Source organism: Budorcas taxicolor, chromosome 8 (genome assembly GCF_023091745.1).
Source record: "Budorcas taxicolor isolate Tak-1 chromosome 8, Takin1.1, whole genome shotgun sequence".
NCBI lineage: Eukaryota > Metazoa > Chordata > Mammalia > Artiodactyla > Bovidae > Budorcas > Budorcas taxicolor.
The window spans coordinates 49,910,591-49,935,096 of NC_068917.1; the positions used below are offsets into that span (position 1 = coordinate 49,910,591).

The following is a 24,506-nucleotide window of genomic DNA, read 5'->3' on the forward strand; positions in this document are numbered from 1 at the left end:
CCCACACTGGAAAGTAGGTACTCTTCTTGCAATTCAGCGCCTACAGCCAACTATTTAAAATCCAGTGGCTCACCACTTCACTCTAATTCAACAGGGGTTTCACTGAACTGCTGGAAATTATTCATCTATACTTAATATATTCTCTACTTGGTACTTTGCTGAAAAGTCAATAATAATTGAGTTATTAGTTAATTCATATTTTGTTGCCGGGAATGACTGGCAACATTCCTGATGATCAGCTCCCAGGTCTCAACTATTTGACATGGTTGGTCATTCCTTCCTCTTGGAAATACGTTCTTTGCTTGGTTTCCAAATAGCATTCACCTCTGGTTTCTCTTTCACTTAATAAGCAGTTCCTTCATCTCCTTTGCTTATAGAAGTACTGTCTCAAAGCTCAGTTCTTGGTTCTCTCTGTCTTATCCTCTCCTCACACACTGTCCTGGTGATCTCATCCACTTACATGGTTTCCCATACCATTAACACATGGACAACTTCCATCCTTATGAATCCAGGCCAAATATCTCCACCGAACTTGAGTTTCACATAACTGTGCTTCTCTTGCAGTCTCCACACATACTATGAAGCATCTCCGATCTGATATGTCCAAGTTAAGCTCCCGATATTGTCTCATCCCCACCATCCCCATCCTCACAGTCTTTTCTACTTAGGAAATGGCAACTCTATTCTTCTAGCTGATCAGCCCACCAAACCTGGAGCCATACCCCATATCCAATCTTATGGTAAATCTTGCCTGCTCTACCTTCAAACTACAGCTCAAATTTGACTACTTCTTACCTCCTCAACTGCTGCCACCCTTAGTCTAAGCCACCCCTAGCTTTTGCCTGGATTATTGTCATTTTGGCTGGCTTTTCTGCTGTCATTCCTGATGCCGATTTGGATGACTCTCAACTCAGCAGGTACAGCAAACATACAAGACAATTCATTCCTTTGCTCAAAACTCTACAAGTTCCATTGGCCACACAGTGATCGTGAAAGTCATAGGTCTTTCTGTCCTCTCTGGCCCTTGTTCCCTCTCTGGCCTCCTTTCCTCTCTTTTATCCATATGACTACACAGGCTTCGGATGCTCCTCAAATGTGTTGCTCACATTCCCACCTCCGTGCCTTTTTATTGCCGATTCCCCGGCTGGAAATGGTTTCCCCTGAGACATCACATGGATTTCTCCGGCACTTCCACCGAGTCTTTACTCAGATGTCTCCTTTTCAGGGAGTCTTCCTCTCATTCTGCTGACAATTGCAGCCCCTTCCCTGAACTCCCCTTTCTGTTTTTTCTGCTTTCTCTCTCTCTCTCTCCCCAGCACATTTCACTATGAAATACACTATGTATTTTATTTGTTTTTTTTTTTTTGTCACCTTCCGCCCAAATGTAAGCTCCATAAGGGCAGGATTGGCACAGACCTCTGGTCTGACCAAGCTGCTGTGAAGTGTGCCTTGGGGAGCTGAGTCTGGGTCAGCAGAGCCCTGGGCATGGGGATATCAGCTTCAGCAAAGATGCTGCTGGCTTTCCTCAGCCAGGGAGCACCACAGCCTTCCACCTGGGACCAAGCAGGTTTGGACAGTCGCTGTTATCACTGGTCACCTTGGCTGAGGGAAGTTAAGAGGCTCTTATTCAACTCTCCTGGTACGCCATAAGCATTAGAGAGGAGCGGTAGGGGGAGAGAGAGAGGAGAGTGGGGTGGAGAGGGGAGAGATGAAAAGAAAGAGGGAGAGATGTAGGGGGAGAGAGAGGAAGATGGGGGAGGGAGAGAAAGAGGAAGCAGGAGGGCAGAAGGGTAGAGGCAAGAGGTATGAGGAGAGAGGGGAGAGAGAGGAGAGGGAGAGGGAAGGAGGGAGGTGGAGGGGAGGGAAAGAGAGACAGTGTTGGAGAGACATAATAGATAAAGATTAAATTTACCAAAACTAGATGGAAAGGGGACTTGGATTTATTCAAATTAAGGAAAACTATTATGTGACATTCCCTACATGCCCAGCTTTATGAACAATAATTCATACACCCAACAACAGTTCTTATTATTTGAAAATGGAAATAAATAAATCAACGGAACAAAACAAACTCTGTTCCATGCATACCAAGAAAACAGGATAGAAAGACATACAGGGTGAAGTGAACTTTCCACTTCTTCCCAAACTCCCCCATGACTTCATATTAAATTCTGATGTGCACCAGAGTCAATATTCACTTCCTGTGTTCTCCTTTTGGGTGAAAGAAATGCTGGTAATGAGGAAGGGCTCAGCTCAGATTTGTCTGGTGGCTAGAAAAGCTGATTCTTCAGTCTTCACCCCCCACCCCACTGTTTCAGCAAATGTGCACCTGCCTAATTCCACCAGGATAGGCCAGAGAGCCCCGTGTGGGCCCAGAGATGCCAAGGCTCATTAGCCAGCAAGAACTGTTGATTCCTCTGCCTGGGATTTAGGACTTGAGTGTTTGCCTGCAGGGCTGTGGCATGTGGGACTGCACGGCTTGTGAAATCTGGCCTCCTTGCAGAACAGGGACAGCCTGTTCAGTGAGAGTAAGAGTGCTTGTTTGCCTCAGCGACGGATGCCAAAAATACAGAAAAAGCTGCTTGCTTATTTGGCCAAAATGAGGGCATAACATCTCTATTTTTCTCATATTTTTCAGGGGTTAATGATCTTCAGCTACGAGTTTAAGTTAAAAGATTTATTTTATTCTGTTAAAACTTAAAACAGCTTTATTACTGACATCTTGGGAATACTATTTCTAGTCATTTCCCAAGTCTATATGAAATATAGACTTTTATCCACTAGTTTAAATGGCTTGAAATGATCCAAACACTATTTTGAAAGGTGGGTACCAAACACTATTTTGAAAGCCCCGGGGAAGGGGCTTTGAAAGGTCCTATGACAAGTTCTCTAGCCTGATCCATCACTAGTGAATTAAAATCTCAGCCTGCCTTTTTTAAAGACCCCCTAGTGAGACACCTTATTTTCTCCAGTTATATCCCACTGTAAAATTGTTGATTATGGCAGAAAAGTAATCAGTCAGCACAAGTTTTCCTATCTATTTTATGTTTGTCTAACTTTCTAAAGTTAACTACACATTTCTACTGAATGGTTGATACTAATCTAGACTGAAAAGCAGCCAACGGCAATCATTTTAGATAAGTGGGAAAAATCAGTGCTTATTTCTGCTTCTATGTAAGTGGAAATAATGACGCCATGTTGGCACTGGTTGCCACAAACATGTGTATCCTTAGATTATATAAATCTACAAGATAGAAATGATTTAACCACAAGCCCAAGTCAACAGAAACACAGTCAAATTTCCAGAATAAATGCTTGTATGCCCATGATAGTTGGAAGTATGCATGATGGTCTCTGCCTGTACACATTTCTATTTATTTATCCTCCCTGAGTTTAGGTATTACTGTTTTATTATGTGTCCTTTCTATATAGCTTGTAGTTTCTAAACATGTCTATTACATTTTTACAACAGGCTGGAAATGAGAGTTAGAAATAAGGCCAGAAAATCAAATATTGATGTTTATAATAATTTATTGTTCACCTACCTACCCACATGTGCCAGGCACTGTGCTGCCTTTGGATGATGACAAAGGTGAGGATGACTCAGGCTCTGCTCACAGGGAGCTCACAATCTACAGGTGATGGGGAAGTGGTACACAGAAACAACCACTCTATCAAAGAGGCTGTGCTACAACACAGGTTTATGGAGTGCTGTGGGAACGTGGGCTATGTGATAAACAGCTGAGTCTAAGACAATCACTTGTGTGTGTGCGAGTGTCTCAGGTTAGGGAATTTCTGATAGGATTGCAGAGAAAAGAAGATTTTCAAGCTGAGATTTAAGAGTGTAGAATTTTGCCAGTAAGTAGAGTTGGGAAATGCTGAATTTCCACAAATGTCAAAATGGGACAAAAACACATCCAACAGGGTATGTCATTTAAGAGAAACTGCAAGTAGCTTGGAATGGGTGGGACATAAGGTCCACAGGCATTAGGAAGGAGAAGAAAGCTAGAAAAACAAATGAAAAGATATGCAAGGTCTTCCAATTAGCAGTGAAAGGAGGGAAAGACTGAGTTCCATCAAGGAGGTTTATGTTATCATCAGAGGAAGCTGTTAGTTTTGCCAGTAAAAGGAAATGTTGCAGTCAAATATTTGCAACCCAAATCTTTCTAATCTGAAAGGCGATCTCAGCATCCTTTCCTACATGTAGAAGAACCTAGTAGATCTTATTAGAATGGTGGTCAGTTCCCCAGTTCAGACTCATTTGTTGACAGGAACTGTCCCAGTCCCAGAATAGAGAGCTCCAATGTGGAATGAGGTCTTTCCTAAAAAAGACAGTGCTCCTAGCTCAAATTGGAAAATAAGTCAGATAAACAAGACAGACAAATACCAAGAAACAGCTTTCACTAAAATTTGTTCTATTCCTTCAATATTATTCTTTTAACTCCAAGATTATCTTGATTGACAAAATGACTTCTCATTAAGAAGCATGGCAAACAGTTCAGCATCACAGCTAACTTCTGTCAAGTCATTTTATAAGATGAAGAGAGGGCAGATGTCTAAACTGTAACTGTCTTCTTCACACAACCTATTCTTTGAAGGGAAAATTCTTTAAAAGGCAAAGAAAACTTCAAACATTCAGTTGACAGCATCGAGAAAATGGCAAGTTATTACAGTCCACAGTTAACTGATCATGTGTTTTGGATGGTCTTCTACTTGAATGGTTGAGTGTACCAGTAGTAACAATTTTCAGTGATGAGGCTGAACATGTTAGAGCATCCAAGAAAGACAATGAGATGTTCCTGATGTATATGTAAGCTGCTCAGAGGAAGTTAAACATCCTTTTCAGGTCACTTGATTTGAATCCAGGGTTACCAGTCTATGAGAATCTAAATTCACTGCTTCCTACTTTCAGGGCTCCCCAGATGAAGTTCTGCTATAACCTTTTACTTGTTATTTATCTCATGGAATAGTTATGAGCTTAGTGATGGAAAATTCATGTCATGGTTACCCGCAACGCATTGGATGATGGTGCAATGATCAAAAAAGATGCTGGTGATGACAATTGAACGTCCCTTTGCCTTCCCAGCCTCCTTCATATATTCTCAGGCATAGGATGACAAAGGGAAGTCCACGAGTCACATGAAGAAAGACTGTAGCCATGGGTACATGACCAGGAACTCCTCAATTTGTCTTCACCCCTGCCGCCCATGCCACCACCCCATCCTACTTCTTCCTGATCCTGTTCCTGTCAGTTCCCCTACCATCTTGCCACTAACCACAATCCCTCCACCCAAAAGTTCTGCCAATCCTTAACTCCAACTGAATCAATGTTCAACCCACTCCTGATGGAGATTTCATGTTCAAACAGTTGTTGAGTGAAATCATGACCCCTAAACCCTCCAAGGTAACAACATTTTAGAGAAAAGTCCTTTTGAATGAAATAATGCTTCCTTATATGAGGGCAAAAAGAGCAACAATTTTGGAATCCCATCAGCCTAGGTTTGTACCTGGCTGTGCCACTAAGTGGATAATAAAACAAGGGCTTAACTACCCTGAGATGCCATTTTATCAACTATAAAGAAGGTAGATAATAATTCCTACTTTGAAGGGTTTTTGTGACTATTAAAAGGGATAGTATACATGAAAATGCTAGCACAGTGCCTGGAATATACTAGGACTTCAAGAAATGCTCACTTCTCTCTTCTCCATCTTATGCGGTATTATTAGGATGATAACTAATAGAGAGTAATTAATCTCTGATGTGGTTGGATGTTTTAGAAGAGATAGAGATAAACAGCAGTCACAGGGAGGGATAGTGTTAGGAATTTATAAAGGAAATTATTATTTCTATGGTTAATTTTCTTGGTTGGGGTTTAAGAGGAGATTCATGTTGTCCATTAATTATACTTACCAATTGGGTCTAATTGGCAACTACCCCAAAATGAATAAAACAAGCGGGAGTCAAGAGAGAAAAACGGCAGGCATCCTGTCAAAAAATAAAATCTTTGAAATTTCTACAACCCAACCGTCACATACACATTTTATTAAAGCAGACTGATCGCCCAATTTGTAAATGTACACATGTGATGGCAACTCAGGTTGCATATTCAGATCTATGCACAGCATCAGACAGCACTCTGTACCAGCTATACCACGCCTCATTGCTCCTTCAGCTGAACTGGCCCTTAAAATAAACATCCCCTTTGCTGAATGTATCCTTCATCATTCTGTTTCAGCCTAGGTAACTGCTATAGGAGTTAAAGGGTTAAATGAGTCAATCCATGTTAAGTGCCTATTACAATACTTAGCACTCAGTAAATCCTCAAGAAATGTTTGTTGTTGTTATACTAATTATACTAATAATATGTCTTCTGAGACCAAACAAGAAATGGATTCCTCCCACCCTCCTTTAAAAAGTCTTATTAATTTCTAGAAATGTGTCTTATTCTCACAAAACTAGCTACTTTTGACCTAAAAGAAGTACTTTTTTTAGAGGCCAATGTACTTATTTTCTTTTAAAGGGGAACTGAAACCAACGCCAATGTGTCACTCAACATACCTAACATTATTTACTGAAGAGATCCCCACATTTCCATCTCTTCTTTTTTTATCAGCCAAGAAAATGATCAGTTAGATAGTCATTTATTTCTATGTCTATCTGTCATATAGATTATTTATCTCCATCATCTATCTATCTTCAAAAGAAGTTGAAGACATTTCATTATAATAGGTTTCCTACCAATTTGGCTATTCTACCTATTCTAGATAAATTAGTGGTGAGTCATGTCTCTGGAATGGTAACTTATTAACAAGCTAGTTAAAGGCTAGATGCCTCAGGCAGGATCTCATTTCAAATCTAGGCCTCAGGAGAATCTGCCTCTGCCCTCTTTTGCTCCTTCCCTAAAACAGCATTTACAGAGGGGCCCAGATCCTCAAGTGAGATCTTCCAGACTTAGTTTCCTTGGATCAACTTAGGTTTCTAGAGAGCGCGCCAGTTGTTGTTGGTTGGGCAGGGAGTAACTGATTGGTGAGATGCATAGATGGGTCCCATCCCACTTTTCAGGGAACATTATTTGGTAATTCCTCAGTGCCTGTAACTTGGCAGAGTAGCCTTTTCATAGCAATATTCCTTGAAGCACAAAATATAAGGGTTGGCTGTTCTGGATTCTCAATAGGTTGCAAAATAATAAACTAAGAGTAACTAATGTATGTTTTCCAAAGACAGCGCTAAGTCATGTCCGACTCTTGTGACTCCATCAACTGTAGTCTGCCAGGCTCCTCTGTCCATGGGATTTTCCAGGCAAGAATGAATACTGGAGTGGGTTGCCACTTCCTTCTACAGGGGAACTTTCCAACCCAGGAATTGAACCCCTAAATTTACTAATCAGCACATTCCTGAGAACAGAAATTCAGCTTGGGGGCACATACCTCCCAAGGCCGCTCTACTACTCACTGTATGCAACAATTAGACCACTTGCTAAATACTATGAGCAAAACCTCAAAGAGTTGATGACACAAATCCTCCTGGAAATTTAACACAAAAGCACTTGTTTAAGGAACCCAGCACAAAATTGGCTTAGCTGCATCTTCCTGCAGACTGAACAGCACACTGGTATTTTTAGTTTCTTTCTTTTTTTCCCTCCACAGTTACCAAGCCCTAATGAACAAAAGTTAAATGACATTTTAGTGCAGATCAACCAGATTTGTTGCATGGCTAAAAATGGAAATGTCTGAACATCTGCTGTCAGTTGACTGTGATTCCAATTCTCTTGATACTTCCTTGTTTACCCTTCAGGATGCAGTGGAGAAATGATCTCAAGGGGAAAAATGGGAGAATAAAGGGCTAAGGATTTTGCATCAAATAAGGTTGATATCCCAATGCCCTGCTTTTATTCCTTCCTCTGGTGGCTGGAGAACCTTTTCTTATTTGAGGTCTCCTGGTGCTTTGTTAAAAAGAATAAGAGAAGTAGCTCCCAAACTAAGGGGGTAACAGTGCTGAGCAAAGAGTACCAGATTTGAAGTCTGGAGTCCTGAATTCAGGTAAAAGTTGTGCCAGTTAATTCACTGTATGAATTTAGGTAGGACACATGATTGACCTTTTCCAAGTGAGCTTTCCTATCTGGGAAATGAAGGTAATGAACTAGATGAAATATGTATGTATATATAATATCTATGATAATTTACAGTTATGAAATATAGAATATGAATATATGAATAGCTCTGCTTCTGCCCCATCTAATCTATGCATACATAATAAGTCCTATTTATCATATTATATGATATTGTATCTTGACAACATTCTATTAAGAAGCGTCAATAAAAGGGAAACAATGAAACATCCATATCTTATCCTTATGATTGTATTTCCTAAAAAACAAACTAAGCCTAGTTCACATATAGACCTTATATTTGCAGCTGAAATTTTGCTTATGAAGGTAGGGAAAACAATTTAATGAAAGTAAAATAAATGTAAGTAGACTCATGCTATGCACTACCTTTCTAAATATTGAAAGCTTTCACCTGCATGGTGCTTGCATTCTGTTACCCCGATTCCATCTATCAAAATCTTCCTTGACCACTCCCCCTCCATAAACATTCCACCAGGAGCTTTTGGTCTGCATTCCTGTTGTATTTCATATCATTCAAGGGCATTTAACACCTGCTGCTGTTCAATGCAGCCCTTTCATACTGAGAAGACATGGAGCACAACAGCTGAGGCGTGGATGCAGGCAGACTTCTTGGATCTGCCACTTAGTCACAGTCCGACTTTGGGGGCTATTACTTGTCCTTTCTTTGCCTCAGTTTTTCTTTTGGCCAATGGGAATAATAATAGTACTTATTTCATAGGGTTGTTGTAAGGATTAAATCAGTTATTTCTTGTAAAATTTTTAGAATAGCACTTGATAGCTAGTTATTGTTAACTTAACTGCAAAACTCTAAGTTTTTCAAGTGCACTGCTGCTGCTGCTGTTGCTGCTGCTAAGTCACTTGAGTCGAGTCCGACTCTGTGTGATCCCATAGACTGCAGCCCACCAGGATCCCCTGTCCCTGGGATTCTCCAAGAAAGAACACTGGAGTGGGTTGCCATTTCCTTCAGTGCATGAAGGTGAAAAGTGAAAGTGAAGTCACTCAGTCATGTCTGAATCTTAGCGACCCCATGGACTGCAGCCCAGCAGGCTCCTCCGTTGATGGGATTTTCCAGGCAAGAGTATTGGAGTGGGGCGCCATTGTCTTCTCCATTCGAGTGCACGGTTATGTCTTATTTATCTAGCCACCTCTACAGTGCGTTGTATATTGAAGATACACAAGTAAATATTGGTAGAGTGACAGAAGAACTATCAAGGGGAAATTAACAGAGAGTGAGCACTATTTATTTTAGGCGACAGATTTTTTGAGTTCTCCTTCTTGCCACATTTTGAAAAGCTGAAGAACTTTTGACATGTATTTTGTCTCCATACAAAACATCTTAAGAGCATAGTGGAGTCAGGAATATAGTGGGAGCCTTTTTTTCTAGTGTGAGCATTACAGACAATATTCAGAGTGAAACAGCTTTTGACTGAGTTGAGTGTGAGCCTGCTCCATCATAGGGAGTAGGACCCAGGAAGAGGGGAGCTGGAATATAGGGTGCCCAAGAGCGTAGTAAAAGGAGAATGCACAATTTAGCTCTATAAAATTGTGCTCACAGTAGAGATATAAAAGTAGGGTATTTCCAGTAGCCCCATCACACTAGGATATCTGGTTACGGCTAGGGACTGGGAATAAATTTAGGCTATTTTGTCATTTACCAAATCTAAACAGGGAAGATAATTTTGGTTCTGATTTCAGCTACTCTCAAATATAAGCATCAAACCTGGTATATATAATTAAGAAAATGTAAATGTGGTTATAAGCACAGTTATACTGTTGTTCGGTAGGCTTTCACTTAAGAAAAAGAACATAAAACTACCACCGGATATATTTCCATATGAGCCCAGAGAGAACTATTACATTATTCATAATAACTTCAAAGCACTTCACTGTATGTCTACATGTAATCTGCATGTGTGCTCTGTCACTCAACTCAGTTGTGCCCAACTCTTTGCAACTCCATGGGCTCTGTCCATGGGATTTTTCCCAGCAAGATTAGTGGTGTGTGTTGAATTTAATTGGTCATTTATTGATGAATCTTTGAATTATTTCCATTTTTATTACTATAAACAATATGGCAATAAATATGCATAAAATAAATCCCTAGAAGTGTACACCCGTGGTGGATTCATGTCAATGTATGGCAAAACCAATACAGTATTGTAAAGTAAAATAAAGTAAAAATAAAAACTTATTAAAAAAAAAAAGCATATATACATTAAAATTTAACAGGGTAGCCAAATTATCTTCCAAATAAGGTTGCCCATATTTGTCCACCCTCCCATACAGATTTCCACACATACTTATTGACACTAGATAATTTTAACTTTGGTTTTTGTCCATGTTGATAGGTTAGAAAGCATTTCATTGTTAGCTTGGCTTTCATTTCTTTAATTTTAAGTGGAGTTGAGCACTCCACACACCCCCTCCCTGCCCCTCAATTATCCTGTTAATATATTTTGCCCTTTGTCTTACAGGATTTTCCTTTTGGCTTTGTAGATGCCCTTTGCTTATTATGTAAATGAGCTCTTTGTCACGGATGCAAATATTTTCTTTTTTCCATTTATTTTTTGAATTTATTTATACTATTTTCTTGATAAAGGTGAAAGAGGAGAGTGAAAAAGCTGGTTTAAAACTCAATCAAAAAGCAAAGATCATGGCATCCTGTCCAATTATTTCATGGCAAACAGATGGGGAAACAATGGAAATATATGACTTTATTCTCTTGGGCTCCAAAATCACTGCAGATGGTGACTGCAGCCATGAAATTAAAAGACGCTTGCTCTTTGGGGAAAAAGCTATGACAAACCTAGACAGTGTATTCAAAAGCAGAGACATTACTTTGCCAACAAAGGTCTGTATAGTCAAAGCTATTGTTTTTCCAGTAGTCATGCATGAATGTGAGAGTTGGATCATAAAGAAGGCTGAATGCCAAAGAATTGATGCTTTTGAACTGTGATGTTGGAGAAGACTCTTAAGAGTCCCTTGGACTGCAAGGAGATCAAATCAGTCAATCCTAACGGAGATCAGTCCTGAATATTTGTTGGAAAGACTGATACTGAAGCTGAAACTCCAAAATTTTGGCTACCTGATGTGAAGAATTGACTCATTGGAAAAGACCTTGATGCTGGGAAAGATTGAAGGCAGGAGGAGAAGGGGATGACAGAGGATGAGATGGCTGGATGGCATCACTGACTCAATGGACATGAGTTTGAGCAAGCTCCAGGAAATGGTGAAGGAGAAGGAAGCCTGGTGTGCCGCAGTCCATGGGATTGCAAAGAGTCGGACGTGGCTGAACAACGGAACAACAACTACGTACTAATTTCTAATGGAGCTTCTAAACATTGAACCTATTTTCTACAGAAACAGTCTGTCTGAATGAAAAACTCACAATAGCTCTGAATTTGGTATTAGAAACAGATGAGGGAAAAAGATACTAGGCAAAGTACAAAAATAGGCCAAGAAACCATTCAATACAAAGAGTATCTACAGAGGAAAGGTAAGGTCTATTTTCAAAGTGTTGGCCTATGGTTTTATTAAATAGATCCTCCTAGGTTTATTCACTTAACAAGATAGAAAAGAAACCCCAGCTATTTTAGTTTTATCATTTTAGTTTTATGAATAAAAACTAACATCAAAAGAAAAGCTAACTAGGGTTGGATCAGTAATGACACATGTATTTCAGTCTCTAAAACAAGGTGACCATTTACCATTTGTTAAGCAAAGTTCTACTAATTAATTTTTTTATAACTGTCAGGGTCAGCAAATATCTTAATTATATATTTTCAGGCATTCAGGTTTCAAGAGCCTTTCAGTTATATTTTGCCAAACTGCTAGTTATCACTTAGGGGTTATAAAATGTAGGAATGTCAAATTGGATAATTGGAACAAGCAAGCTTTAAATCCCACACAAATGCATCTGCTTTTCAGATCTTGTCAAACATTTTCTCAACGAGTGAGAAGATAGGTTGCTCTTATTTCTTAAGAAGGATTTTTCATCCTTTTTTCCCCAACTAGGCCAAGACTCAGTTACAAGCTTTCCTCCTCAGGAATGATCTGAGGGGTGACCAATCTCCATTCTACTGCCTGTTACCTACATAATCCTGTGTAGGTCACATGAAAATTATTTCTCAGGTTTTATCTTTAAATATTAAACACAACATCATAGAAACACAGAACAGAATCTGTTCTATTTATTTTTAATATTTAGGCATTTAAAAGTTAGAAATGATGTGCAAAATATATTTGGCTACAGATCTATTATGGAATGTATATAAATTATACCAGCACAGCCTGTGCAATCAGTTGGAGGCTAAGAGGATCTGTTTGGGTTAACCCAAAAAGTTAATTAAATCAATATAGTCTAAAATAATGTATATAATTTTAGATGGTATATCTCAATCCAATTTCAAGGGGAAATTACAATCTCCAGAGCCAGTACAAAACTTTTCAACTATATATCACCAAGAAACACACAGGTGAAGAGTGAAAGGGCACACGATGAAGCATATAATACAGATGTTATTTATAGACAAAGCTCCTCAATGAACACACTGAAACATATAGGTGTATCTTACTTATGAATGGCAGGTAAGCTTTACCTCGTGCCAACTCCAGCCAATTCTTAATAACGATATGAAATGCTATGCTGGAAAGGTGTGGCAAAAACTACTGACTGTATTCTGATATCTATTCTCTTCCTTCATAGTGATAGAATTTTAGCTGTTTGCCTAAGATACAGTTTCGAATCCACTTTTTGCCAGATGTGAACATAGAATGTAAGCCAAAATCCTGTATATGACCTCCTCATTGTGCCTTTAAGGGGAAGGGTTACGACTTTTTCCTGATTCCTTCTGACCAGAATCTAGATGTGGTAGTGTGTTCCCACAGACCATGAAAATAGGGATGTATGGAGCAAAAAAAAAGAGAAGATATCTGAGTACTCAACACTGTGAGGGTACTACATCAGACTGGACTCACGTTCAGAATAACACATGTATAAGGAACAAACTTCTGTCTTATTGAGGCATCCATTGTTTTGAGTCATTGCTACAGCAGCAGAACCTATGTCTTCATGAATGTGAAATGGTCCTAGCTGTATCAAGGCTCAGTGGGAAAAATGTCTCATTAGGTTTGCAGTGTCAATCATAGGTGAGGGACTTGATGGTTCCATGCTAATTCCAACTTCTTACTGTATTTCTATCCAACCTACTACACAATGGAAAACCTTCCAAGGAAACTCTGACGTAATTCACACCTTTGCCTTCTGCCTCCGTCTCTGTTATTGTTGACACTTAGGCCTGGTCTTTTGTGTTGCATCAATACAATGAGACTCACTTAACAGTCATAATAAGAATAAATAATATATGTAGTATTTATGATATAAATTATTTATTTATATATAAATGACTAAAATCTTTTAAAATAGCTACCCAGGAATCTATCTGCTTATTTCAATAATGCTGCTTTTGCTAAAATATTTCTGGAGTTTTTTGGAAATTGTAAGTTTGCACATTTCTTATAAAATATGAATGAGTCAAAATCACTTAAATGTCTTTAATGCCAAATCAACAACTCTTTACTGAGCTCTTACTATGCATAATATTATGCCAGTTCTGGTGTCAGAGAGGTTCGTAAATATTAAGGATGTCAATAATATTCTTTAGATGATCTATGTCAAATTTCCAGGGTAAGTCATCTTCATAATTTAACAAGATGAAAATACTAATACATATAAGGGATCTATAGCCAAGTCACTGGAAAAGACCCTGATGCTGGGAAGTATTGAGGGTAAGAGGAGAAGGGGGTGACCGAGGATGAGATGGTTGGATGGCATCACTGACTCAAAGGACATGAGTTTGAGCAAACTCAGCGAGAAAGTGAAGGACAGGGAAGCCTGGCGTGCTGCAATTCACGGGGTCGCAAAGAGTCAGAAATGACTTAAGGACTTATAAGTTTAGTCCAGGGAAATCAGAGACATAAAAAGCACTACTTTTTAGCATTTTATGTCATGATTTTATTCATTCACTCAAGGCTTACATTACTGCCCTGTGTCTTTATTTCCAAAATAATTCCCAGCAATTTATAGATTAAATTTAGAGGTCTCTTTGTATTCAGTTTTAAACTCTTTATTCTCTTAGGACCTTGGTGTATCAAAATATTCCCTTGGCAATGAATTCTAGTGAGTAGGCTATTCAAGGGCCTGCAAGTAAAGCAACCACATTTCTGGGCCTCTGTCTCTGTCCCCAAGTCAGCTAATAACTGTGGATTCTAGGATTTCTCTGAACACCAAGGACTCTGACAGGACAGCCCCTAGCATTGAGCACATTTCTGGAGTCACTGAGCCTGAAACATACAAAGCAGTGGTGCTAAGAGAGGGTGTTGCCGAACTAGAAATTCTGATTCACTTTGTGAGTCAGTTCTGCTGGTAAGCAGGTTGGTATGTCTGTTCCAATGAAAAACAGCTTCCTCAGAGCCATTATGGCAAAGACGTCAATTCAAGTCCATTTACAGTTTTCAAATACACTGAGAGCTCTAACACAGATGATGACTTTGGTCTTCATCCAGAAAAGAATAGATTCAGAGCAGGTGAAGCTGAATAAAAGTGAGAACTTCCCCATAGCAAGGGATGTTCGGATCTGAAGGACAGGCCAGGGCTGGCACCCAGCCTCTGCTGTGGATAGAGTATATTAAAGTCTTCACAGAATGTTAAATATTTTAAATCTCACCACTGGCTCCCTATTGCTGCTTCTTCTACAAGTCTTTAGAATAGGACAGAGTATTTTGGATGTCTGTGACCCTGTGAATTAGGTGCTGGGTACTAGCAAGATTTTGAAAAAGAAAAAGAAACTCAAGGAAATATACTCAGAGTGGTATTTTCTAAGAGATGTGATTGGCATTTGGTCCAGGTAATTCTTCATGTGAAATTGTCCTGTGTGAGAATATTAACATTTCTGCCTCCTCCCTTGTGTCTTTTGGGAGTGCCAGAAATTGTCAACCACATCCCTCCGATATTTTAAAATACCTCCTCTGGGAGGCAGTGTCATCTTAGTTGAAAACTACTGTGGCCATGTGTAAGAATTATCACCATGAAATGGTGGTAAAGGAATAAGAATATAGTTATGAGTACTTTATCTGATTATGGAAATTTCACAGAAATAAAATGCTTTGAATTGATGAGTGTCACATCATGGAGGTGACCTTTTTAAAATAAACTCTCCTGGAACCTGTAGGACTTTACCAGCTTGGTTGAATCACTGTGCGGATTAGCCCGCTCATGGTTCTCCTGTACCAAACAACTCAGTGGAAAGCGAGACATCTGTTCCCATTATAAAGCAGAACTATGACATTCTGTGCTACTGGGTGACAGTATTATTGTCATTATTCTTGTTAGTTTGTGTAAGACAGAATCACACATAAATAGGTATATTGGCCAAGGGACTGCATAACAAAACATGTTTGTTTGTTTTTTTTCCCAGAGAATTCTAAATAGTAAAATCCTCAAATACCAAATTTGATTGTGCTTTATGAATTCTGTGATCATTTCTGCTACTTGTTTACTTAGCACTGCCAAGCCAATTTTAATCTGCTGCTTTAGACAAAAGTATTCTTCGTGGCTTCATTAGATGAGGCTATGCTCAAATGTCAGTTGTTACTCTGGGGCAAAGAAAATGCAGAACATCAAATTCTCTTTCAAGAAAACCCTGATGGTAGCAAAAGCACCAGTTACAAAAATCTGAACCTACCCAGACAGCCCCATTCATTAATGGTGCAGAGTAGGTATAGCACAACTGCCGGGGAACAGCATCCCCTGAGACTGCACTTACTCTGATGTAGATTCACTTTACAATATGAAGAGGACAAAGTGGGAAAAGTCTAGTCTCATAATGAAATTTCCTGCAAATTTATTGTTCACAGTGTAATTAGATACGTAATCTGAATAAAACTGTGCATTCAGCCGAACCTAAAATAAAATTCAAACACAAAGTAGTAACACTTTATCAACCAGAGAACAAAGAGAACTAGATTTCTGTCCTCTTCCTCCAATCTTTTAAAATCAAATGGTAAATTATAAGCAGGAAATCTGATATTGGCCCAAATCAAAACTTTATATACAAATCCAATCTTATATATTCTGAATCAACTCACATTTAGCCCAAATCCTAACACCTCCACCAAATAAGAGTTCTCAGCAAACTTAACTGACATTCATAATGATTGCTCCAGGACACTAGAATAGCTTTACTCTCTAAAGAAACATTAAATTTTCTCCATTATATTCTTTATTCAGGAAAGAGGAACAACTACAGTTTAGAATATATTTTTAACAATATTGAAAAAAAAGTCTTCTATTTATTGCTGCAACAATCAAGACTTTAAATGTATTCTTTAAGAAGTTATTAGAGTCTTGCTAATACATTTCAGAATATAATTTTGAGCCTCATTTTTTTCTTTGGGCCCTTTATGTAATTCCAGGGATGCATGGCTTCTCCCTAATGAGCAGAGCTAGGTTTGATTTGTGGTAAAGATGTTCTGACAGACACTCTAGACTCTGATTGGCTTTGAATGAAGGTCTGGGTCTCAGGTTGGACCCTATGGCAGCCCATCAGGATATACCAACACAGAAAATGGTTTCCCACGGGGAGCTGCTGTGTGTGTCACCAAGATGGCAGGAAGGTAATCAATGTTTCTGAATTGCCACATACCAGACTCCTTTCCCGTGTTGACTTGTTTAATCACCACACTGTGGAAAATTATTATCCCTGATTCACAGACACAGAAACAAAGTCTGAGAGAAATACAGTAATTTGCCTAAGGTCACAGAGCCATGAAGATCTGAACCCCTTGTCTCCCTGCTACTCTCAGCTTATACTACTGGCAATATAAAGACTCCCTTTATTTCCAAAAGTTATATTCTTCCCTTCAAACACTTCAAAGAAAACCACAGCTGCTGGGGATTTTTCTAATCTTTCTTTTTAAGAATTGCAAGGTAATACTTGTTTAAATTTAGTCGCCAAATTTGGGACTAAAAAATGACTATCAAAATTTTAGATGGATTTTAGCACATGATAATGTATTGATAGTTCTTAATTTTTATTTTTTGAAAGAATTGTTAAAGGATTCTTGGATCAATATTTTCCATTATATTGCTACTGAGTTAAGGAAATACTTAAAAAAAAAATCTACCTTATATGTGGCCAACACAAGTTAAAGAAATGTTTTGGTACTGAAATATTTATGGATGAAATGATATACTGTTTGGATTTCTTTCAAACTTATCCAGAGAAAGAGGTAGGTGGTTATATACATAAAGAAAACAAGATAGACTATGGGCTGATAAATGTGGAATGTGGATGATAGTTTATGAGGGGTTATTATAATATTCTCTCTCTTTTTTGAGGGGGGGAATTTTTAACAGTAAAAATGTATGTAGAAAATATGCTTGGGATTTTAAGTCTCATCAGGTTACTTATATGTTACTTTCTGGAGCTGTCCCTTGGTATTTGGTCTTTCAGTTAACATGTGTTTATTGAATAGCTACTATATTCCCAGCATTGTGCTAATTTGATTCAACTTAAATGAATATGTGAACAACAATAAAATAAATATGAGGGATTGTTTATGATGAATGCTTTTTATTCAAAAGTCTGAAATTAACATAATGCTTAGGAATACTAACTGAAGATGTGGGTTATCTTTGAGAATTCTCTTAATCACTTCTCTGCACCGTATTCTGATCTTTTAGATGAATGATTTTATGATGTCATGAATGGGCAAAGATATGGGTGAGGAAGTACGGCTTTCATTCAGATACTGAAAATACTCCTGGGCTATAGAGAGTCGGCGGAGAAGGCAATGGCACCCCACTCCAGTACTCTTGCCTGGAAAATCCCATGGATGGAGGAGCCTGGTAGGCTGCAGTCCATGGGGTCGTTAAGAGTCGGACACGACTGAGTGGCTTCACTTTCACTTTTCATTTTCATGCATTGGAGAAGGAAATGGCAACCCACTCCAGTGTTCTTGCCTGGAGAATCCCAGGGACGGGGGAGCCTGGTTGGCTGCCGTCTATGGGGTCGCACAGAGTCGGACACGACTGAAGTGACTTGCAGCAGCAGCAGCAGCAGCAGCAGCAGCAGCAGCATGGGTATATAGAGTCCATACAGCCTCACTCCCTTGATTCTCTTTTCCTCTTTTCTACTTGCTTAGCAAAATCCCAACAGGCTCTCAGTCTAACTCTATGCTTACTTTCCTACTCAAGCTGAACATCCCTGGGAAAAAAACACACAACAATGATGATCCATACCTCTGTAAAACTATGACTACAAATACCAAGTGGGCAATCCTGCATTTCCCTAGTCAGCTCACTCTCTGGGCCTCTATAATTTTCTCTTTTTTTCTCCATAATCTTCTGTACTCCTTGCCCTTTCACACTCTTAGCCAATGATCTCCTGAATTATTTTCTTTAGATACAGAAGGCATATATAGAGAACTACCAATCTTCCCAGCAGAAAATGTTCCATCCCATCCACATCTATGCCCATAATCTCTGCCTTCACTCTGTCTACCCAGGATGCAACCCCCCTGTCCTATCCAGGGCCACATTTTTCATTTGTGCACTGAATCTCATCATCTCCCTCCTTCTCAAGGACTTTGTCTCAGCTCCCTTGAGTCTGGTTTTCAACTCCCTTTTCTTTCTGTAAAAACTTACTCACTAGGGGCTCCCAGTAGCCCTGTTCTTTAAGAATACACTGGCGTCTGTAAGGATGACTGTGCAGTAACCTTGATGTGTCTATTCTTTCTCCTGAATACTCAATTTAGAGCAACTCTTCTTGAGCTCTACCTTCAAAATATATCTTAGGACCAATATTGTATGATTCTACATGTATGTGGTATCTAGAACAGGCAAATTCATAAAGATATAAAGTTGAATCATGGTTAGCAGGAACTGAAGAGAGAGAATAAAGAGGAGTCAGTGTTTAATGCATATAGAGCTTCAGTTTGGAATGACGAAAAGTTCTGAGGATAGATAGTGGTGATGATTATACAACAATGTAAACGTGTTTCACACAATGAACTGTATACTTAAAAATATTAAAATAGTAAATTTTATGTATATTTTACCACATATGCATATATTTGAATCTACTGTTTTTTACTACTTTTATTACCATCCTAATTTGAAATACTGTCATCTCTCACCTGCATTATGATAACAGCCTACTGAAACATCTACCTGCCTTTAATCTTGCCCCCATGTCAGTCAGATCTCTACATATAACAGCAGAGTGATGTTTTAAACTATTAGGGAGATGCTGTAACTTGCCAGATCAAAACTCTATTAGAATAAACTCCAACTCTAAGATCGAGCTTGTCATCAAAGACCTGGGTCTTTGTTCTTGCTTTCACTCTTCCCAGAATGCTCTTTTCAGAGCTGGCTCCCTCACTTCATTCAATTTTTTGCTTACACATTACACCATCTTAGAGGCCATTCCTGATCACCTAATCTAAACTTTCCTCCTGACACACATATGTGCATGCATGCAGGAACATGTACTCATGAGAAACACATATATACCTTCCTCTGTTTTATTTTTCTTAATGGCTTTCTTACTACATGTATTTGCCTATTTATTTATTAATTTGTTTGCCCCTCTTGACTTGGCTCAATGAATTATCTACTGCTGCTTTTCTGGACCTTAATCATGACTGGTACATATTAAGAGTTCAAGAAATATTTGTTTTCTAAAGGCATGATGGGGAAAGCTTTGCACATTAAATCTGAAGTTTAGAAAACTGCAAATGAAAGTGTGCTCTTCAGCCACTCACATCCAGAAACATTCTCCTTTCAAAAGAAAGAAGTCCTTCAGTAACCAATGACAACACTTCAGGAAGCACTGCTGACAGCAGGAATGAGTGGGGGAGGGGAGAGCTGAGATAATGAATGCCAGAGCACGGAGAGAAGCCTAAGATGCTGGTGCTTGTAGTATGTTATCATTCATAGTTGTCATGTTGATGAGAAAGGGCTTAAAAGTCTCTTGAGAAAGATTTACTTAATGGTTAAGGAAAATATTCTTCAGAAGATTGTCATTTATGTGAGAAAATAGACTCGTGGTAAGATTCCTATGGTATGTAGGTCACCCCTAAGTGATGAGGAGGAATGATACCTTAATCAGGAAAATGCTGAGTGTGTTCAGACATCCTTGGAGTCATCCTAGGCATAAAAGGTGGTGATAGTATTACTCTGGTATCTTGGTAGAGGGTCTCATCTTCAGGAGGCTAAATTAGGGCTTCCTAAATTTGAGTTCTCCTGTTGTATTATAGATCTCTTAAACTTTCGAAGAAGAAAATTAAGATGTAATTTTTAGAACAGTTATATAATACAAATTTATTTTTAATAAGAAGCAAACTATTGTTAATTATAAAGAAAAAAAGTGTTCAGATTAGAGAGCAGAATTGCATTAACAGTTTATATTCTTACTTCTGCTGTTTCCTATTTTAAACAGGTCAACTTTCCCCCCTTATTTCTCAGTCAGTCCTATTCTGGAGACTTCCGGGTTCTTAGTGGGCACTTTGCTTTGCTGCTAACTGAATGGACAGCTCAAGGTCTTTCTTTACTTCCAGAAGTCTGGGTTACTCCTTAAGCTCTGAGGTCCTTGTTGTTCCTTCCCTGTTTTGTGGGGTAAATGCAGTGAAAAGGGAAGTAGAGCTAATGACTCATGAGTCTGATATGGAGGGTGATGTACAATCTGTGTTTGCCTGAGACAGAGCGGGCCCCGGGACATAGAACTTTCAACGATAAATCTAAGAAAGTCCCTGGAAAACTGAGTAAGTTGGCCATCCTCCCACTACCAAGTTCAGGGATAGAACTGGTAGAAGAGCTAACTCATAGCATCATTCACTACAACTTGTGGCACATTCTTGGTCCTGAGCCTTTTAACTTCTTGTGACTTCAGGGATCTCCTCTGGGCATCTTTAACCCTCTTTTTCTCATTGAACTATTTGCATTGAATGGAAGCCTATGGATTTCTTAAAGTCTCAAATACAGTCCCCAAAACAAGGAGGAAAATTATGTTTATAAATTATGATGAATGAAATGACTACTTGCCTCTCCCTACCCCCATTCTGTTCCAGCGACTATCATTTAGCCTAACCAAGGGGCTCGGCCTCTACCCCAGATCTGAGGTCCAGTCTTATTTGTGGACTTGAAGCCTTTCAGGAGTCTCAAGCCAGCTTCTCTGACCTGTCTTTCAGCTTGGAAGCTGGATCTGTACTTATTCCCTCCTTTGTGGCCTAGACCCCTGACAGGGACTCCACTTGTCAACATGTGTGCATGTCACTACCTGCCTCTATATGCTTGCAAGGGTCTAGTGTCACATGAATGGCATGAGGCGTGCACCTGGTGTCCTGGCTTCTCCAGAACCCCTGACGCCACAAGCCTTGGCCTGCTCTCCAACTCTCTGCTGGGCTCTGCTCCTTATGGAGGCCCAGCCACGGCCCACAAGCCTCCTCTGCAGGGCCATCCCTGCAGATAGCACCTCTGGGAACTTTGGAGAAAGGTGCACCTCCAAATTAAAAAAGGGTGCCTTCTCTGGAATGGCCAAGTAGAAAAGAGTATCTTTCCTCAGGCAGCCTATAAGGTACAGGGTTTGGCACACACAGCCCTGGCTAGGTTTTAGCTCCTGCTGGCACCTCCATAGTTAAGAATACAATTTACACAACTACATGCCTAGCTCTCTTCACAACACTAATGAATATATCTGGCCCAGCTGCCATCAGGACCTGACACAATGGCATGCTTTTTGTGTCTGGACAAATTTGGTCTCATTACTAAGCACTGAGCTTGACCCGGCATTTGCTCTTTGTCTACCCTGCTTCCATCTCCTTCAGCTTTCAGGTTATTCCTATTTAGGTTCCTTCTTAACCTGATGGTGTAAAAAAAAAGTAATCCTATAGCCTATGAAAACCTAAATAGATAACATTAATTCGATAAGATTTGCTTTTCTATCAAATATTATAATAAAATTCAATTTCAGTATAACAACCACCCATTGGCAATAGCACTTTTTTACTTTTGATCTCTGCTGGTTTCTGGATGGATTTTCTAGTCTTTTCTACTCTTTTTTTCCCCCAAAGATGGTTATCTTTGGGTAATCCTGTGCTTTCTCTTTCCAAAGACTATTGAAGTTTCTTAGATAGAAGAGAGTTGTCTAATATAATTTTGACTTCAGGCCTACATCACAATTTATTATTCCAGACTTCTCTGTGAAAAAGATGAAGGTATGAAATTTGCCTGTTAAAACAGTAGTAAAAGATGGTAAAGCAGTAAAAGGTAGAACCAGAAAACAAACTATAGGAAAGACAAGTTATGGTCTGACAGGTCTGGCATCCCAGTCCTGGGGAGGAAGGTGGTGACAGCAAGCACAATCCATTCTGGATGATGCAGAGAAAAGACAAGAGATGAGAAAAGCCGTTTGGATCTGTTGAATTGTGTTACACTGAACTTCTGAAAACTTACTGAGCCAAAGAAAATCTTTTATTATTTGGAACGGCAGGCTTTGAAAGTTCAATCAATTAAAGCCAAGTTTCCCTGATGGAACACACAGTTACCACAAAACCTGAATCTGCCATGAAGCTATGTGTTACTTTGTGAAAACAAAATGAATGTATTTTGTGAGGAAGGACAGTAGATTGTTTATATATCTCTATTATATTTAAATGCAAGCCATTTAGTGATTTCAGGAGCATCATTGTTTTTACAATGCTACCTTCTATAGTTAAATGGGTACATAATAAATATTGCATAGAACACATAAGTACTTAGATAATTTTAGTATAACCATAGGCTAAGTATACATGGTACCTATAAATACATACATATATCTAAATATGTAGGTATCTAGAGACAGTGAATGAATACATACATAAAATTAAGAGACATAATTAAAGTTTCATCAAGATGGTTAGACATTATGCTTTAGTTTAGAGAGTGTCAGTTCCCTTGAAATGCCTTCGCACAGCCAGATCTATGCTAAGATCAAAAACTGTTTTCTTTTCTTTTAGCCACCCAAAATAGCTTAATAAGTGGAAAAAATTTCTCCAGGGTGCTTTACCTCCTTAGAGTATTGTGTAAAGGATATAGAAAAAAGTTTGGAAAGAAAGGCTTATCTGCATTTATAAACTCCAGATGGGGTTGGATATTTCACACGTAATGAGTGAGCTTGAATCCACTAACTGCGTAGTCACTTCTTGAGCCTCCAGTCATCCCCCTCTAGGTGACTTCCTCTAATTCTAACCATTAGCCACGTAGAAATAATGGTCTGCATTTGAAATTTCCTCACTTTTATTTGCTATGAGGCATGAGTAGACAGCAGTAGACTTACTTGTGTTTATCTTCTGGAGTGAAATATGCTTTTCCAGTTGTCTCCTAAGCTTCACCTCTGCTCCATACTTTCCAGTGGTCCCATTGTCGGCCAGAATGAAGTGGGAATGCATACTGTTGAGAACAGTGAGCTTGCTCATGGGATTGGACATGGTCTGATACGGCCGGACCACCTGTAGAATTTCAAAAGGAAGGGGCAGAAGTCAGAGAAAAGAGTACTACATATGAAAAGGAGAATCAGACAGACAGGAAAGAGAGAGAGGGAAGTGAGATAAATTCTTTGGGACAGTGAAAGAATAGTCTATATCCTCTTTTTAATATTGTTTCAGGTAGAAGCAAGATTTATAGTAAATGTTCTATTCAAAGCATGATTATGCTTAAAGGATTACGGATTTATTTAATTTTTAGATTTATACAGAAAGAGTTTGTGATTTTATTGTTCTCAAAAACTGGCATGTGAATGTCTGTTTCATTTTGAAGTTGATTGTTTATACATGCTGATGAACCAAAAATAATTTTTAGGTTTATTTTGTTTCTATGTTTCTTCTCTCTATCATGTCCGCACTCTAACAGGCACAGAAGAGCAGGCATGATTCGGGAGTATAGTGGAGGGTTAGGGATGGCGAGTAGGGAATTGAGTAGGAGTGACTGCTCTCATTCAGCAATCTGAAGGTCTATTATTTAAAAATCTACACTATTCTTATTAGACACCTTAAGTGGAAATGCTGAATGTAAAAATAACTGTCCCATGAGATGAATATAAATCAGGTTTAAAATGTTCATTTCTGTTGTAGTTTTTGGTTTTGTTATCTTAATTTCATGGTGAATTATACTACCTAAAACAGAACAATGCTTAGTATGGTCTTTTAGACTTTTGATCTAAAAAGAAAAACAAAACCTATTGTGAACTAGTTGCTTTATACATTATCTATCCTCCTTGAAACAATCATGCAAGGTAGATGCTGTCATGTTTATTGTGTATATGAGGAAACAGAGATGGA

General features: G+C 38.9%; 1 protein-coding gene across 1 annotated transcript in view; it reads right to left on the reverse strand.

The window, feature by feature from the left end:
- Positions 1-24,506, reverse strand: part of TRPM3 (transient receptor potential cation channel subfamily M member 3) — a 937,530-nt gene that overhangs the window by 232,634 nt on the left and 680,390 nt on the right. The window contains exon 6 of the mRNA XM_052644496.1: positions 23,507-23,678. Coding sequence (XP_052500456.1) covers positions 23,507-23,678 — 172 coding nt within the window. The remainder of the gene's footprint in view (positions 1-23,506; positions 23,679-24,506) is intronic.